The sequence below is a fragment of the Echinococcus granulosus genome (genome assembly GCF_000524195.1).
Source record: "Echinococcus granulosus chromosome Unknown EG_S00032, whole genome shotgun sequence".
NCBI classification, from domain to species: domain Eukaryota; kingdom Metazoa; phylum Platyhelminthes; class Cestoda; order Cyclophyllidea; family Taeniidae; genus Echinococcus; species Echinococcus granulosus.
The window spans coordinates 446929-463440 of record NW_020170412.1 but is presented as its reverse complement, the minus strand read 5'-3'; the positions used below and the strand labels follow the sequence as shown (position 1 = coordinate 463440).

General features: G+C 43.0%; 3 protein-coding genes across 3 annotated transcripts; 1 reads left to right on the top strand and 2 right to left on the bottom strand. All coding sequences in view use genetic code 11, as the record gives it.

Moving 5' to 3' along the window:
* Positions 1 to 1024: 1024 nt before the first annotated feature.
* Positions 1025 to 5450, top strand: EGR_04854 (hypothetical protein; the record flags this gene model as incomplete). The annotated part of the gene is made up of 3 exons (XM_024494103.1): positions 1025 to 1087; positions 2031 to 2322; positions 5428 to 5450. 3 exons carry the CDS (start codon positions 1025 to 1027, stop codon positions 5448 to 5450), a joined length of 378 nt encoding a protein of 125 aa, XP_024351492.1.
* A 4514-nt stretch (positions 5451 to 9964) lies between these two features.
* Positions 9965 to 10952, bottom strand: EGR_04853 (hypothetical protein; the record flags this gene model as incomplete). Its single annotated transcript, XM_024494102.1, has 3 exons — positions 9965 to 10219; positions 10590 to 10666; positions 10793 to 10952. The coding sequence occupies 3 exons, from the start codon at positions 10950 to 10952 to the stop codon at positions 9965 to 9967; spliced, it is 492 nt and encodes a 163-aa protein (XP_024351491.1).
* A 3862-nt stretch (positions 10953 to 14814) lies between these two features.
* On the bottom strand, positions 14815 to 15779 carry EGR_04852 (hypothetical protein; the record flags this gene model as incomplete). Its single annotated transcript, XM_024494101.1, has 3 exons — positions 14815 to 15030; positions 15106 to 15266; positions 15737 to 15779. The coding sequence occupies 3 exons, from the start codon at positions 15777 to 15779 to the stop codon at positions 14815 to 14817; spliced, it is 420 nt and encodes a 139-aa protein (XP_024351490.1).
* Positions 15780 to 16512: the final 733 nt, after the last annotated feature.

Below are 16512 nucleotides of genomic sequence, written 5' to 3'. Positions count from 1 at the left end.
TTTAAATATACTGCAATCATTTTAAAGTAACTGGTGGAGGCGTTCAACAATCCACCGTTACTTCCGCTCCACCCGTGGATAAAAGTTGCCGGGGCGCAGGATACAATCTATTCACTTAAGTTTTGTAGCAAAGCAAATTATAAATCTGGAGGAAAACAAAAGCGTGAGTATTACCAAAAACAAGAATGACAGGCAAAGTGACAAGAATTTCTGGTGTGAATTGCTTGGCATGCTTCAAGAGGTGTTGTAGCATTGGTCCTGCTGAACACAAAAAAGTTGGAGAGGTTTTACAAGTTATAAGCGTGGAGGAATAACCGAAGAAAACTGTTACCAAAAATCAAACAGTCAAAAAACTTTTGCCTCAACTGGTTGAGTGATTTTGTTGAAAGTAAATGTGATTCGGAGTTGATAGGAAGATTGACAATGACAATTTGAGTCTGCCAGTATGCCTGTCATTGTAAGTACATAGTTTAACAAAAAAGCCAAAAATTGTGCACAAATTAGTGATTAATCTCTCTACCTTGTTAAGCTTTTTGTAAGAATAATACTATACACACAGCACTGCCTGTTCTGGTTAAAAGTTTGTGTCATCTGTCACTTGCCTACTGCCAGTCAGTAAAGCTGTATTTGGGATCATCATTAAATAGGCCTCTCTATGTAAGCCCTCTCAGCAAACTTTCTCTGTCTGTAGTCCTCTAAGTCTAGCGAATAGGTTAACATCCATAAAAGCTAGATTGCTGAGTGACAGTAGTCAAAAGTTCTGGAGAATTCAATTATCTTCGACCATGGTGCTTCCCACTTCAACTCCTACCAACCCTACAATTCTTCCATTCTACCTATCTAGTTAATTCAGATCTGAGGTTTAGTGCATTTTTTCTTTCAAAAGAGCCCTATAAAGAATATTTTGAGAGGAGAGCAATCTACTAGTCCGTATAAGCCTTAACCGCAAATGTGTTGAATGTTCCCAGGATCCTGATTGGTTGAAAGTGACCAATCAGATTGACCCTGCCTATCACCTCATCTGATGAACCATATAAGAAGAAATCTGCAGGTGCTTTTACGTTTAACATTTTACAACATGAAAAACGTAAGTACCCACCGCTAACGCCTTTAATTACAATGATGATGTTTGAAGTAAGTTGTACAGTCAGGTGCCTGTCCAAAAGGTATTCCAACCTCTACATCAAATATAGTTTTCTTGGAGTGTATGCGCCTTATTTGTTGCATATTCTAGTGGTGTTGTTGATTAGACAATCGCCTTGTCGACATTTTGTTGATGAAGTGGGGATACTCTCCTAGACATAAGTGTACTTTATAGTACCTCCCATTTTCCCAGCAATTTAAGAGTAGACTGTAACAGTTTCCTCCTTTAAGACAAATTGGTTTTGTGTATGCCCCAGCTTAGGAGTAATTGAGCAGGCGATTATATATTTCAATCCCGTTTTTAAGAAGGGCTCTCTGTTTTCCAGCGTTGATGTCTAAGTAGTCTAGGCATGACATATCAGACCTCCCATCATGCAAATCTAGCCATGTTTTACGATTTGACCCGAAATCATTTACGTAGCCTCTACTTGGCCATTTGAGGGTTTAAAAATTTAATCCGACCACTTTCTGGTAATTAGTCTCGCCATTCCCAAGGGTCAGAACTACATCGAACACATACTCACACGTACTCACATTTGCGATAATTTGTTTCCTCCTCTCCACGCTGAATTTGTTCAGGAGGAAATCGGATTACACTGATTGAATTATGTGTGAAGATTTAGTTGTTACATAAGTGTTTAAAGCCCCGCTGCTCCTTTCCTCACCCACCGAATGCGTTATTCTTACTCCCAAAGGGTCTCCTAAATCACTGCAGACACCGAACATCAACCACATTTGTGTGTTTCCCCCCCAAATTGCAATGTGTCCGCTCCACGACAGGAAGAGGTGACAAACTGATTTTGTTAACATAATAGCCGCCAAGCTTCTAGTCGATTGAACAGGAGACAAAGATTAGTTTGCTTAAGCCTTCGTCAACGTTTTTCTAGGTTTCCCAATATTTCATGCCACAAATTTCACTTCGGCTGGTCTTCTTCTCTGTGGTGCTCCTTTTTGTCACAAATGCCGTACACGGGACTCCCAGCAGCTATGAGAAGACAGCACAGATGGATGATCTGCCTGAGGAGCTGAGTTTACGTGACTATCTAAATCTCATGCGTCTGAGAGCTCTCCACGAGGAATTGGATGACGGCAGCGATGGTGAGGTGGAGAGTTTTGGAAAGCGGGCACGATTCCGTCCGCGGTTGGGAAAACGAAACTACAACTTCCGTGCGCGTCTTGGTGAGTTTTTATTAATTGAAAAGTGAAATTTAGATTCTCCACGATAACATTAAAGATGCTCTGCTTGGGATCCGCAGTGAGTTAGTGTTGTATCCTAGCAAAGGAGTCATAACCTGTATTAAGATTGGTCGGTCGTTAATCCAGGATTCCGTATGACCTCCGTTAGGGCATCCCAAGCCTAGATTGGGAGCGTGCGGCCCAGCAGCAAATGCATCAAAATGTGGTGAATTTGTAACACCCACAGTACCGCTTCCTAAGGCGTCTTACTGTTGCAAAGAGCTCTATGGAGATTTCCACAATAGCATGTACTTGAAGAAACGAACGGGAGCATTGTATGCCATATCAGTGTAGACCAGGATGGACCCCCTCGAAGGTACATCCTGCTGTTCGCAAATGACTTGCATCTGTGTAAAAGTTAAAGGGAGGATTCGAGGTAGAACAATGGCAAAAGGAGAGGTAGGAGAAAGGCAGAAAGTGCCAGCATATGGGCCAGATTCACTCTGTCGATCCTGACTAAAATCTTTCGTATTGTTGCAGGCCATTTTCAAGTAGACGGGGAGAAAGTTGAATAGTGCCATCCCCGACAAACACAACGGGTGATTAAAAGGTCTAAATGGAGTTATGAGACTTGATCAGGGGAACGGAGAGAAAGTTATATGGAAAATGGGATGTTTGAGATACGATGCCCTAAAAAAAGGCCGACTCCATTGGTGGTGGAAACCTCCATGAATGCTTCATAAAAAAGTTTAACTCAAAAAACGGACAGCAGATACATTATTTGAGGAAGAAACTGAAATGCATATAAAGGCCTGCCATAATAGCAGCCTCCCTTTGGCAGTTAAGGAGGAGGTTGGCGGCAAGATGGCTCTGGTGCAGGAAGGCAAGTAGACGGATTGCAGTTGTCTTGGAAAGAACTCGTCAATTTTTACGGATCTAGATAGACATTCCATGTGCCTCAGTAGTTAAGGTGAACTTCTGTCATCAAGGTCAATGCTTGTTAATAATCTTCAGGGTGGCGTTGCGTCAGACACTGCCGCGGCCTTCAATAAGGTTGCCTTCCAACAGTTCCTCAACCGATTTTGGGTCAAGGGCACTGCTTACCTCGCATACAACTTCTTTAATCAGTTAGGTGGACATGTAAATTTAAGGCAGTGTCTTTACCACTATCAGCGACGGGAATATCTCTGGCGTTGTCGGCCATTGTGTAAGCAAAAGCGGCAACAGGACCACATCGTGGTCACAATTCATAGTTTAGCGTTTCACTCCAGCGAATCTCTCCTATGAAGAAGAGAAAGCAACCTGCTACCATGACCCATCTTGGACATAAAAGAGCTTCCAGGCAGGGATCCTACACAGATTTGCATAAGCACATTTCAGTCAGTCATGGGTTTGGGATCCCTCAGATTGCCACTCTTGGGACTGCCTTGATCTCTGTTGGAACGTCGCGACTCGCGCGGTTCAAGATGTAAACAGCGTCAAGTGTCTTTTGATTCATTTACTTATTCAATCCGCCTTTTATCTTAAAAATATTAAATTATTCACCGCTTATATTCGACAACTTCGTTATAAAAATTAATTTTGAGCAAGGTAGGCATTTATGGAATCGCCATTTCGACAAACAAAAGCTTTGTATCATTGTCTTTTTGGTCTACTATTTCTTAGACAAAAGAATTAAACAATCGGAAGAAATGAAGCTTTAAGCTACCTTCTCTCGTAAGCTTAGTTTAAAATGGTCTTAAGTAAAAGGGTGTTCCATTTGCCTCTCGTGGAACATAGTTTCGCCCCATTAATTCGGGCACAAAATGTGTCAAAGGCGGGTTATTGCTCCTAGATGGCCGTATTTAACCATTGCATTGTTAAGTATTCCGAATGCGGAAATAATTTTGAAAAGGTATAATAAATGAGCCATCACATGAATGTGCCACCAAGCGGAACCCTTCCTAGCGTCGCCTACTCGATTCCATGATTTTATGGATACTACTACGGTGAAATGATGTTTGCTGGAGGATTTATTCAACTAAGTGAGATCGCTTCCCTCCAAGGGCTTCGGTTCGGTGCGAATTACCGACTATTGATTTTTTGCTCGGTGGAACAGGAGGCTGCTCACCGCGCCAGTGCAGCACCTTGAAGCCTGAAGGGAAGCGCAAAACCGTGGAGGATTAGCTCACTGTTGTGCGCAAAAGAGCCGGGAGACTCGAGGTGGGGTCAGGAGGCTCTCCCGTAGAGAGCGAAAGACCAAATGGCAGTTTACTGCCCTCTTTTAGATCCAGTAAAATCGTGTCTATTTTATGCATTTATGTGAGATTATAGCAACTCTCTCACCCACAGATTGGTTTACTTCCAAAATCCCCTCCAAAATATTTTTGTAGATGGCTATCAATCGGATTGTGTGTTCTTTTCTTGTGGCTCGTCTTTCGCAATTCATTCTCCTGTATTCGACTAACTTAATGAAAAAATGTTCGTGCACTTTTTATAAAATCAGATTTACTTTTAATTGCGCGATTAATAGTCCACTTTTGTGGCATTTTAATCCAGTTTAAGTGATCCATTTCATTAACAGTCCAGACATTTAATCAGCTCAAAGTATCCTTTTAATCAACCGACGAAATATAGCACCTGAAGTTGTCGCCTCTTTTTCTAGTTCAAATTTTTGCTAAATACGAGGATTCGGCATTACATAGGAATGTCACTGACTACTGAAAGTGGACAATTTAAAGTGCTCAACTGTGGCATAATCAAGCACATTGAAAGGTTTCCGTGAGCCTGTTTCTTCGGACGTAGCTCTGTTACGGAGTTACCTTGAAGATGCCTAATTACGAAAGCAAAAGGTTTTTTTATCTCAGAACTATAGTCTCCTAGACTTCTCTGAAGACTAAAGGAGATAAAATACTAGGGCAGAATATGTATTATTGGCGCACAGAGGGGCTGGGGTGCCTACTGTCATGGTATGGAGGCCAAGCCGCCCAGTGAAAGAACAAGCGCGGAGCCTCCTGTGCCTGCTACTTCTCGATGACGTTGAGTGCAAAGAAATAACAAATCTTATTCTATTTATTGTTTAACAGGGATGCTAAACGCTTATTCTACTGCTTTAGGTTAGCATAAAAGCATACTGGATTGGACTAGACTGAACCGTTCGCCGTTTTGTAGACTCCCCCGCCTATCAACATGTAATACTACTGAGATGTCCTTTGTGAGGCAAATAAACCACTTCCTTAATAAATGTGTAATCAAGTTCCATGCTTTTTTCAGGTTCCTGAGACTGAAGTTTTGATATGAATCTGTGTTAGATGCTCCTTTTTTTCACGTTGCAACTCGAAGTAGCTAACTAATCCAACGCTGAAGTAAGTAGTTTCAAGGGCGCAGCCATCAAAATAAAACACTTTAGACGTCAGTTGGCACTTAAGTTCCCGAATTCGGGCTGAAAATCGACTGTAGGGTAGATAGTGGAATAATGACAAAATTGACTGAAACGTCACCATGCCAAAATGACAAAGTAAATCTGTAGGGATTGAGTAGGTTGTGTAGGTAAACATGTGTAGTCCTCCCTTCTCCTTCAGCATCAATCCCACTCAGTCCTCTGTAGTGGTTGTTAAAAAGTAGTCGGTCCCCTTAAAAATCTCTCACGAACCGAGAAAGAAAGTCCTATACTGATCCTTTCTAAGGAAGAAAAGACAATTCATCCCTCTGTCAGTTATGCATCTCATCGATGCCGACAGATCGCCCGCTTATGCAAATGTAATTCACAAGCGGACAATTGGTTGTTGAAGCGTTTGTTCAAGATGGTTTCATGAGGCTAATGTTCAACATCCATTCTTCGTTGGCACCGTATCCTCGTTTCAAGGCTACCTAGACGTCTGGGCCACCCACAGTTTTTCATACCATGGAAGGTGGTGCTTTTACCCAGGCAATTAACACCCTAGGTCAAGGTTGCAGTCAGCTTGTGTGTACTTGGTGGTGGGATTGAAGGAGAGGAGCTAGGAGGGTTATGGCTGAAAGCATAAGGTGGGTTGCTTTTCTCTGCATCTTACACTTTTGACATTGTAGCTGTCACTAATACTGATGATTTAGCCTGTCTCCGTCTTCTGAAGGGTCAACATAATTTAGGTACTTCTGGCAAAAGCAACAACAGTTCTGACAAAGTGACGGATTGCAGTCATGAAAATGATGTCAATTTCCTCTTAATATGTAAAAATCATTGATGACGGATCCAATTTTGTAAATATGAAGAACCTACACCTCCCAAGTCCTTCCTGATGTCTTGATAAGCCAAGGCGGTATGGTGGAGCACTCATCAAACATAAAATGAAACTGAGAAGATATTCAACAGTGACGCCACCGGATCTGGAGTTCCATCCTGTTTGCAAAATGTACTGGGGGGAGGGGGAATATGCTAGGCATCTCGTATATCCATCGCCAGTCGTACGAACACTGGCCTGAAAGCAGCATCATATAACAAAGGACGGTGGTTAACATGATTCCTTTTTGACATTTTGATTTCACTTCAGTGCTGCCCAGCCACATCTCTCAGGGTTCTATCCGACTAGTAGAGAAGTGGTGGAGGTGCTGCGTGTTCACGCAATCGACATCTCCATTCGGGTACCGTAGACAGCTACGTAACAAACCTTTCCAGATGACTTACGGCTAGTGTCACTTCAGTTATTAATAGCATTCTTGCAGAATACAGGACTAAGGCAATTGCCGAAGGTGGACACCATATCTAACCCTTCTGTTTGGGGATCGTAGCCTACACCCTTCTTCCCTCACGTTAAGGTTTAGCATTCAAGAATCGAAATCGGCGTGGTTAGCCTCTACAATCGAGTTCGTTTTCCACTGTCATCAATGTAGCCACCAGTTTGGCCAACAGATAAATTAGTATGGGATTACAGCAGTCTCTGCAGACAATTCATGATTATTCACAAAGCCAATTACTTGGGATGATGTTGCAACCGTTTTAAACAAATCCGCTTCTGACACAAGACTCTTAACTCTAACACTGTCAGTAAATCATATCTAATGGGCAGAACTTACTTCTCCAGTAGTAGTAGTAAGGCGCCTTCCCCCTTTGCTTCGTCCACTGGCCAGGATAAGTTAGCTGTAATGCCTGTTGAGATGGCAACTTTTGGCGCATAATTCGCAGCTACTTGATTTGGCATCCAACTTTTCTGGAAGCTTGCTAAAATATTGGAGGACTTCATGGAATGAATCCAGTGTAGCGCCTCGAGTCTACTCCCAAGACGAAAGGAGACGTAATAGTTGGGCAGAAAGTAATCTACCGACATACAGAAGGGCTGGAGGAGGTCCGCTGGCACGGCCCTGAAGCCATGCCGTCGAATGGAAGTACAATGGTGGAGCAAAGAGACAAACCACTTGTCTCTTGTGAGAGTGGAGAACTTTAGGTGGATGCTTTGATTTCCAACAAGGTTTTACACTTATTCTGCCCTCAAAATGTCAGAAAATAAGCGATATTTGAGCCCGATTTGGTGAATTTGAAAAATGCCTGACCCAATGAAGTAGATTATCTTCAACATAAATAAGGGACATTCAAAAATTACTCTGAAATTACCAAAATACGGGGACCTCGTGACTCGCCACACCAATGCATGCATGAGGCGGTTGGGAATTATCGAAAGAAAAAAACAGAGATTATGGGTGGCCAAGTAAACTCACTTTCACGGATCCATTCTATTAAGATAAAACACTAATGAAAACAAATTTCAGCTACCATAGCAACAAATAAATCCACGGGATACACTTTTTGCCGTATAAATAGAGGCAGAAGTTGGGGGGAAACCCAAATGCGCTTCAACCATGGAAGCAGAGTCGAAGTAAATTTTATGGCCCTACAGTTTAGGCACCCAGAATCACTGGAAGAAGTTGGTTGGACAAGAACAGGCCTCATCGGGTAAGGATAAATAAGAGGGTACAGAGGTGTCAGGATTGCCGCATTCAGGGTATGCTTCCTCCTCCGATCCGTCAGGAGATTCGTACCCACTGATTACCACTTCCATCTCTACAGAAGTACGCCTTCACAGTGACTTTACCATATTTTGAGGCAAGAATTAGTAAAATTTTGTAAAAAAGTGGAGAAAGCGGTGGAATACTCAGGAAACCGGATAATCGGAGGCTTATTGCTACTGATAGCATACCAATTTCGGATCACGAAATTCGCTTCCTATCCCTCCAAAATTCAAGAGAAGCTTTCCATCTGGCAATTTTCAATGATTCTTCTGCAACACTCTTCGTTTTGGTTGCGCGGTCACTTGAAGTCTACCGAGTGGCGTGGCCAACACATTATTTCCCCTTTTTCCAATGCAGTTTTCAAACCGAACAAACGCCAGATCCAGTGGGATTGCAGAGCTGGATCAGCGCCATTGTAGTCAAACATCTTCTCAGTTTCACGCAACTTCGATGGCTGGAGTGGTTGGCTCGTGGGTGTTCTCTCCTATATTATCGGTTACGATTTGATGGCCGACGGGGGAGGTCAACCAAGGAAACACCGAGGATGATGCTGAAAAGGAAGGAGGGGCTGTGCAATACTTTACTTGTTCATTTAACTCCCCATTTCGATTACGTGGGCACTAATGGCTCCGCCAGGCGGCATAGCCTAGCAGAGCCATGTCAGTAACCCTTCACCTCTCCTCTACCCAGTCCTTCTGTACGTCAAAAATACCCCTTCCGCCCAAGTATTATGTCTTCTTTCGACTGCAGAAAAGACTCGAAGCTCTACAGTTTGTCATCTCGAATGTAATAAAAGCAGTGGGAAATGCGGAGATTGGGGAGGTAAATTGTGGTAGGTTTGTCAGAACCAATTAAACACATATGTCGCCAGCAGTAATGGAAATGGTAAAGAGACCGCACTAATGCATCCCATGACATTAAGGTAGAAAGATGGCGGTATTTTTATAGAGGAGAATTAGTGCTCCAAGAGAGGCTAATTTGGTTTAAAGAAAGCCCTCTGCTTTCGTTTCCATTGGCTAGGCGATCATTTATCTTGAGGCCGCATCTAACTACCCCCAACATTAAAGTGGGATAAAATTTATCAAATGAAATATTACTTCAGATGTTTAATCAGTATCAGAGCACCTTACTTACAAAAGCTGAATGTGATTTATTTCAATCTGCAATTCACTTATTTTTGTAGATAACTGGAAGTTGGGAAGGTGGAAGGGAAACGTTGGATGGAAATTTGACGGAATTTTTGCAAATTTTCAAAGACCATGCATTCCTTAATAATTTGACTATAAGGTGAAAAAAATGAAGCCTCTTATCTCCAGAATTTTCACTTTATAGTCGGTAACAAATAAAATTCTTACTTGTGAAATGAGGTATTGATGGGAGCTTGTCGCAGCCAAATGCTTAATCAAAATTTCTGGACTATCCAGACATCACCTCCAAAACCGACTGCGAATTGCACTTCCTCCTTTATTTTCTGGGGAAACAAAACTGAATAATTTGATTCTGAAAAAGTACTTGAAGGTATAGTGCCCCGAGTCTCCCTTGAGGTCAGAATATGTGCTATCAACGCATAGAAGCCACGCCACCCAGTAGACGTACAATCACGAAGCCTTCAGTATCTGCGAGATCAAATATTTAAACAAATAAAGTATTACATAGCCCCTTTCTCCTCCTTTGAGCATTGTCCTCAACGCTCCTCCTGGTCGACTTCTCGCCTCGGCCAGCACAATGTAGTCGGTGCTGCGGGAAGGAAATCTTCCACGAACCAACCGCTCCATTCATCGAATGTGCACACAAATGAAAAGTATTTGACTGCAACGTCACTGACGCCTCCTGGCAATTCCACCGGATGTGGCGCTTCGTCCTGAATGGGAGCTGTATTGGCGAAGGGGGAATGCACTGGCCATCCCGTATATCCATCGCTAGTCGCTGGAACACCGGCCTAAAAGTAGAGGCATGTGCCCAAGAACATGGTTCCGTGGAAGATAAAGTTTGGCATTGGTTCCTTTTTGACACATTGTTCCCGCTTCAGTACTAAACAGCCTTATATATCCATTTGAGTTCTCTCCAACTATTAGAGAGGTAAAGGAGGTTCTGCATGTTCACTTCATTGACAGCTCTGTAGCAAACTTTCCAGACGGTTCACGGTCGTGTCCATTGTAGCTTCACCTGTTGCAATCACTTCCTCTGAAAGGGACTGGGGTGGTTGCTGAAGGTGGATGACATTTTTAATTTTTCTGTTAGGGGTCGTCACGGAATCTCCTATCCGCTGTGCACAACCTCCTTCCATCACATTAAGGCTTAACACTTACCAATGGAAAATAAGATAGCTGTTCTTTAGGATCAGGTTCGCTTTCCGCTGCCATCAATGCAGTGTCCCAAGTCTTTCCTGACGATGGAACAAGTCATGATGCTAGGAGAGAACATTCTTACTTGGGTCAAGCAATATGCCAGACTCTTTCTTAACTGCCTTCATGCAGAGCAAAAGATAAAAAAGTGACTGTCAGTTATGGACGAGGCTTCAAGAACTCTTCTGCTCCACGACGGATGCCTCTCGCCTGTGACGCGGAGATTCGGTGCTTAGCCAAAGGCGTGAGAATGGTTCTCCCTTCCGGATCGGGCTTGTTTGTCACCGACACCACTGTATCAAGCTGAGCGTTTTCATCCAACTTCATCGTCTTATATTTCCTTTTAGTCAAAGAAGCTCCACTGGAAGGTTGCACCTAAAGAATGAGCGATGAAAACTGTGCTTTCAAACCTTTCTGCAACGACACCTTCCGCACTAAAATCTTGTTTTCCACTTTGAAACAAACGGAGAAACTTGGCTCACCTGAAACTGCTCTGACAAGAGTTTGATTGTAATGCTCTGACTGTTTGTTCAACTCTTCGCAAGCACTGAAGGCTCCGCCTTTACACCTCTACTGTGCGGCAGTCTTCGGGCCATGCTGGTCGTCCCCCTCCCCAGCCCTTCTGTACGTCGACAATACATACTTTGCCCAAGTATTACATCTTCTCTCATCTTCAGCGAAGTCTTAGGGCCCTACATCTGACAGCCGATGTAGGAGGTTGAACAAAGGGAGCACTCGGGACGACGTCCAAAGGAGTAGAGAGCCTATGTTGTACTCTGCTTGCTTAAACCTCAGCTTTAGTAACAAGCCACTCAGGTCTTCGCTATTGTACCTCCGCCGGGCGGTCTGGCCTCCGAGACAGGGCAGCAGATCTTAAGGGCTTCCATACGTTGACCATACATATCCTGTTCGGGTATTATGCCTACTTTCTTCTTCAGGGAAGTCTTGAGGCGCTAGGCAACTAACAAATATTCGCCTATTTGTACAAATTTTACGATGGGATTAGACAAAGAATCTATTGCTTCATTTGAGGATAGGGAAAATTGACACGTGTAAAGATAAAGGCAACCAAAATGGTAACGTGGCGTCAGTCCCGAGACCAGTCTGCAAAAAGTGATATGTCAGGCAAATGACAGGTTAAAATGCAAGCTTCAAATCGTAGTGGTGTATATGAGGCACGACTTTACCCAAAAGTAATTAGCAAAAATCACAAACAAATGTAATCGGAGCGCCTAGGCTCGAAGCAGTAAGGAGATTTGTCGCCATGACTCCGGGAAGCTCGTCTTTCGATCAATGCAACACACCAGCCTGCCCTGGAGTCATGTCGGCGGCCTGGAAGGGGATTGGTTAGCAACGTATAGAAGGGCTGATGGTCCATGGGCATGATCCTCTAGCCGTGCTGCCAAACAGAAATGCAAACCTCGAGGCCTGAAAAGTCTGTATGATGAGATGTATAATGCAACGAAGTCCAGGATTGAAAAAGATGAAGAGGAATCTTTGTACTACAGATTAGGGGTTGCGCATACTCAATAGAATTCTCAAACAGGGCGAAACTTCAGATTCAGTGGAACTACCAGGAGGTATGAGTGACATTGCAGTTGCACGTAAATTCGATGACAAGTGCGGTCGGACCGTGGGTAGTTTCTCTCTTACAGCACCGACTACGTTGCTGCGGCTGACCAAGAGAGCACCGAGGACAACGCCCAAATGAACTGGACAACATAATCCATGGACTACGTCAGTGATCTCCCAGTCCTTCCATACGAAGACTTCTGGAAAGACTCGGGGGCTTTAATTACATCAGTTTAGATAGATTTGCCAAAAATATGCGTAAGGTAAATTCAGTTCCCTTTACACTCTGGTGGAGTTCACCAGAGCTATTAAAATAATCAAATCGTTTTTGCAGTTCTGTACTTTTTTAAAAAGTGACCAGATAAGTCTAGATTCCACCAGGATCTAATCTCCTGTAAATAACGTGGCGTGTGCCTCAGAGAAAGGCCTCATGGAGAGGCCTCAGGGGTGTGTGGAGGAAGATGAGTGTCCTTTGAGCTACTCAACGCTATGTTTGTACGTCCAACACTGGAGAGAAATACGAAGGCCACTTACCAATACAAATTCACGATGCGTTTTTATCACATGGGTGGAAAAAAAAGGAAAACAAGGCAACAGTTTTTGAGCTTACTGTCTATCACCCCTTAATGCATGTTGCATTTCACAGCGCTACTCCAGCACTAGCGGAGACTACTGGTGGCGCCCGAGTCCCCAATTACTTTATGAAGGAGGCGCACATGACTTTTTATGATGCTTAATGGGTCCCCACAGAGATGGTACAGTAATGGTACCCGCCTTTGAACAATCCATCACCGGAATGGCATCCTAAGAGGCACTTCTTCTGGGTGGGTACTACTACACCCTCCTTAAATGTCATAGCAATTTGGCTCGAGACTTCTCCCACCTGACATTACCGCTCTGATTGGTTGGTTGAAAAAAGGTGTGACCATGGGGTCATGCCACACCTTACAACGATGAAGTTATTCGAATTAAACAGCCTTAATCACTACAATGTGAAGGTATTGAAGTCAACGAATTCATTATGCATTGAAACGTGGCAAATAGGAATGACAGGTGCTGACACTAGCACTTTCTTCAAGTTAGTAGTATCTCTGTCTGGTCACAGTAGCAACTACAACTTTATCACCTGAGACAAATGAACTGGTAGTATGGGATATACAATCGTTGACAAAGTGACAAGACAACTATTTGAGTCGGTTGCAAATCTAATTAGACTAGAATCACGTCAATCCACGACATTTCATACTCATACAAACTGCCTTGCGCATAGCAGTGAAGTGGATCCATCCAATACAGGCGCGAATGCTGAGTGGATCAAAAAAAACCCGTTTGATAGCAAAGCAGGCACAGCGTTGGAACATATCAATTGACTAAAAGTTTTTCCAATCTTCCTTGAGGGGTTAACTTTTATTGCCTTCCTGACCCTAAAGGACTTTCAACGAACACCGCAAAAAAAAAGCTTTCCCCAATCCAAGGTCAACAAAGCCGGCCGCGGTTTTGCCAGTGATAAAATGTTTCTTTGAGGAAGAGACTAACATTCTGCCTGGTTGTCTTGAACAAGGTCCTCCTCGGTGGTGGATAATGTCCGAAAGGCTTGACTGTCGCGCGTACTAATGTAAGTAGACTTAAGTTCCCTCTCCAGTCAAATTCACGGTTGATTTAATTGACATTCAATTGGACTTCGGCATTTGTCCATGCTTTACGAGGTCTGCTGTAGTGTCCACGGCTGAGTAGCCACTCTGTTAGTCATCCATGACTCTCGGACTTTAACATTCTCCGGTTACACTCACTTCCCCATCTACACTAAACAGTGGCTACGGAGAAGGTAGTGAAGGGGGTTCAGCTACTGCAGCGCTTGTGCTTAACTCCTCTAGAATAGTTATGCCGTGACTACCTCATAGCTAAACACACATTCCGCATCCATGGGTGGAGTATGTGCAAAACAGGCACTGATGTCGAAGCAACGAGAAGTGGGTGGGGCTGTTCATGAAGAAATGGCAGTCGTTTGAGCTTCAGCAGGCTGTGGTCACTACAGCAATAAAATGAGCGTTACAGTGCCTTCCCATCAGCATCCTAAATAGGATACTGCTAGATAGGATGGCACTACTGACAACTGAAAGTAGCCAAGTTTTGGTCACCGTGTGTGAGCTAGTCAGGCTCTCAGCGTAAATTTCGTTGATACTTTGGGCTGGTACAGAAGCAGGGCGCTGTTAATAACGAAGTGCTATCCCATTACAATATGAACTTAAACATAACAAGCTTGTGTGTATTCAATCCAAAAAACGTCCATAAACTATAATCAAGTGTGACTATCACCCTTGAAAGTGATAAGGTATTAACAACACAAAGTGATGCGCTTACACAAATAGCATTCAAAGCCTAGTGGAATCATATGATTGAAGAAAGAATTATAGTGACAATGCTGGATGGCTGAAATTACCAGATATGGGATTTAAAGAAGCATCAAAATCAAAAAACCACATTTTAAAAGAAAACCATATTTTTGCATTTGTGCTCTGGTGATTCAAACACTTTCGGAACATGAAACGACCTCTAAGGAATTTGGTTGCGGAAAAGGCAAGTATTTGCAAGTGAAATTGTAGCATACAAAGACTGCCTAGTCCGACGACTTGCCACCTTCAAGGCACTTGGTTTTAAACGCCGCCTTCATCTCCAGCCGCCTTTTCGCTCGAGAGAATCGGTTATTCTCCCTTGCCTGCGCCTCCCTGCGCCGTACCGCGCTTGCACTGCTCTCACCATTAAGAATCTCGTCCAGCCGCTCCTTTAGCCTCCTTCGGGCGATCAGTCGATTCACCTGTAGATCCCTACTATCCTGTGTGGAACCAAACATCAATGCAGCACTTTGTCAAAACGTGATTCCCCAATGGGTAAAATGGGAGTCACTCACCTGACACTTGACGTAGATGCCCGTAGGAAGGTGTTTGAGACGAACACAATTGGCAGTCTTGTTGATGGCTTGGCCGCCGGGACCCCAGCCATGAATAAAAGTCTCCTCCAAGTCCAAATCGTTCAATACGATGGACGAAGTCTCCTTATTACTACAACGTCCTGTAGACGTGTGAAAAGGAGCCGCAAAATGTAATTGTAATCGAGTGGCAGACAGAATTATTCTCCGCACCAATAGACACGACATTTCTAATTTAAAACACAAGAGTTAGAAGCTTAAAGAAGGGCATGCCAGCTTGGCAACTAATTGCTAGACTGGGAAAATGTAAACAACACGACACGACGAAAGATTTTAAAAGCAAAACGGCGCCATTATCCTTTTGAAACGACCAATTTAAGATTTTCAGCAACTGCTGATATCTTGTGAACACGTTTGGGACTGGCAGAAATAATACTGCACATCTAAATTAGATCAGCACCCCCCAACATTAACGTCGACAAATGTCAGACGCGCAATTTATAGACACAACTGTTCCAATCTAATAATGTAGAATTCATTAAGAGTAGCGCGCATTTTTGCACCATACAACAAGTTGGACTATTCAAAATAAGGTGATAATCAAGGGACATACGTGCATGGCCATCGACTTTACATCCAAAATTCTTGATTTCCATCATTAATAATGACTGGTCACTCTATGTCACGGACCTTAAACAGACAGCTTGGAACGTTCAGAAAATGAATGGACTTTACTAAACACAGTATGGTTCAGTGAATTTACACCAACTAGTTATAAAATACATGGCCGAAATTATTTGCTAAACACTCATATAACTTAATTGCTCGCGACCGCAGGACTCATCGATAGTAAGTATTGAATGTTTCTGTGTAGCCTAAAACTTAAGAGGCATTGCATTCCATTAAAAACGGTTTCAAAAATAGCCGAACCAGTAATAGAAGAGAACCCACGTTACACACATCTTTATATCTCGCGGATCTGCAAAAATAAGTAAGGATGTTTTGCAAAAATCATCATTAGTTCTGCCCAGAAAATGACAAAAATGGTAACGTTAGATAGTGATTTTAAATAAAGTGAATTTTTTTGATAAGGTGAACTTTTGCATAGCTATTCCAGTATTCTAAATTCTCTCCGCGGGACAAACTAAGAGGCCAGTCTCAAACAAAGCACTAAATGTGTAGACAGCCAAATGTATTTAAATACTAGACCTCAATAATACATAAATGAGAGGGAATATAGTATTACCGTAATATGCGATTATGCTCCTAGTCATTTGAATCGGCATTATTTTCAATAAACCCATTTTAATAGAATGTTGGAAAATAAAGCTCAATAAAATTTTTTACTTGTTTGCTAAACGAAGTGGCACTGAAAGTGTTTCGTCACTC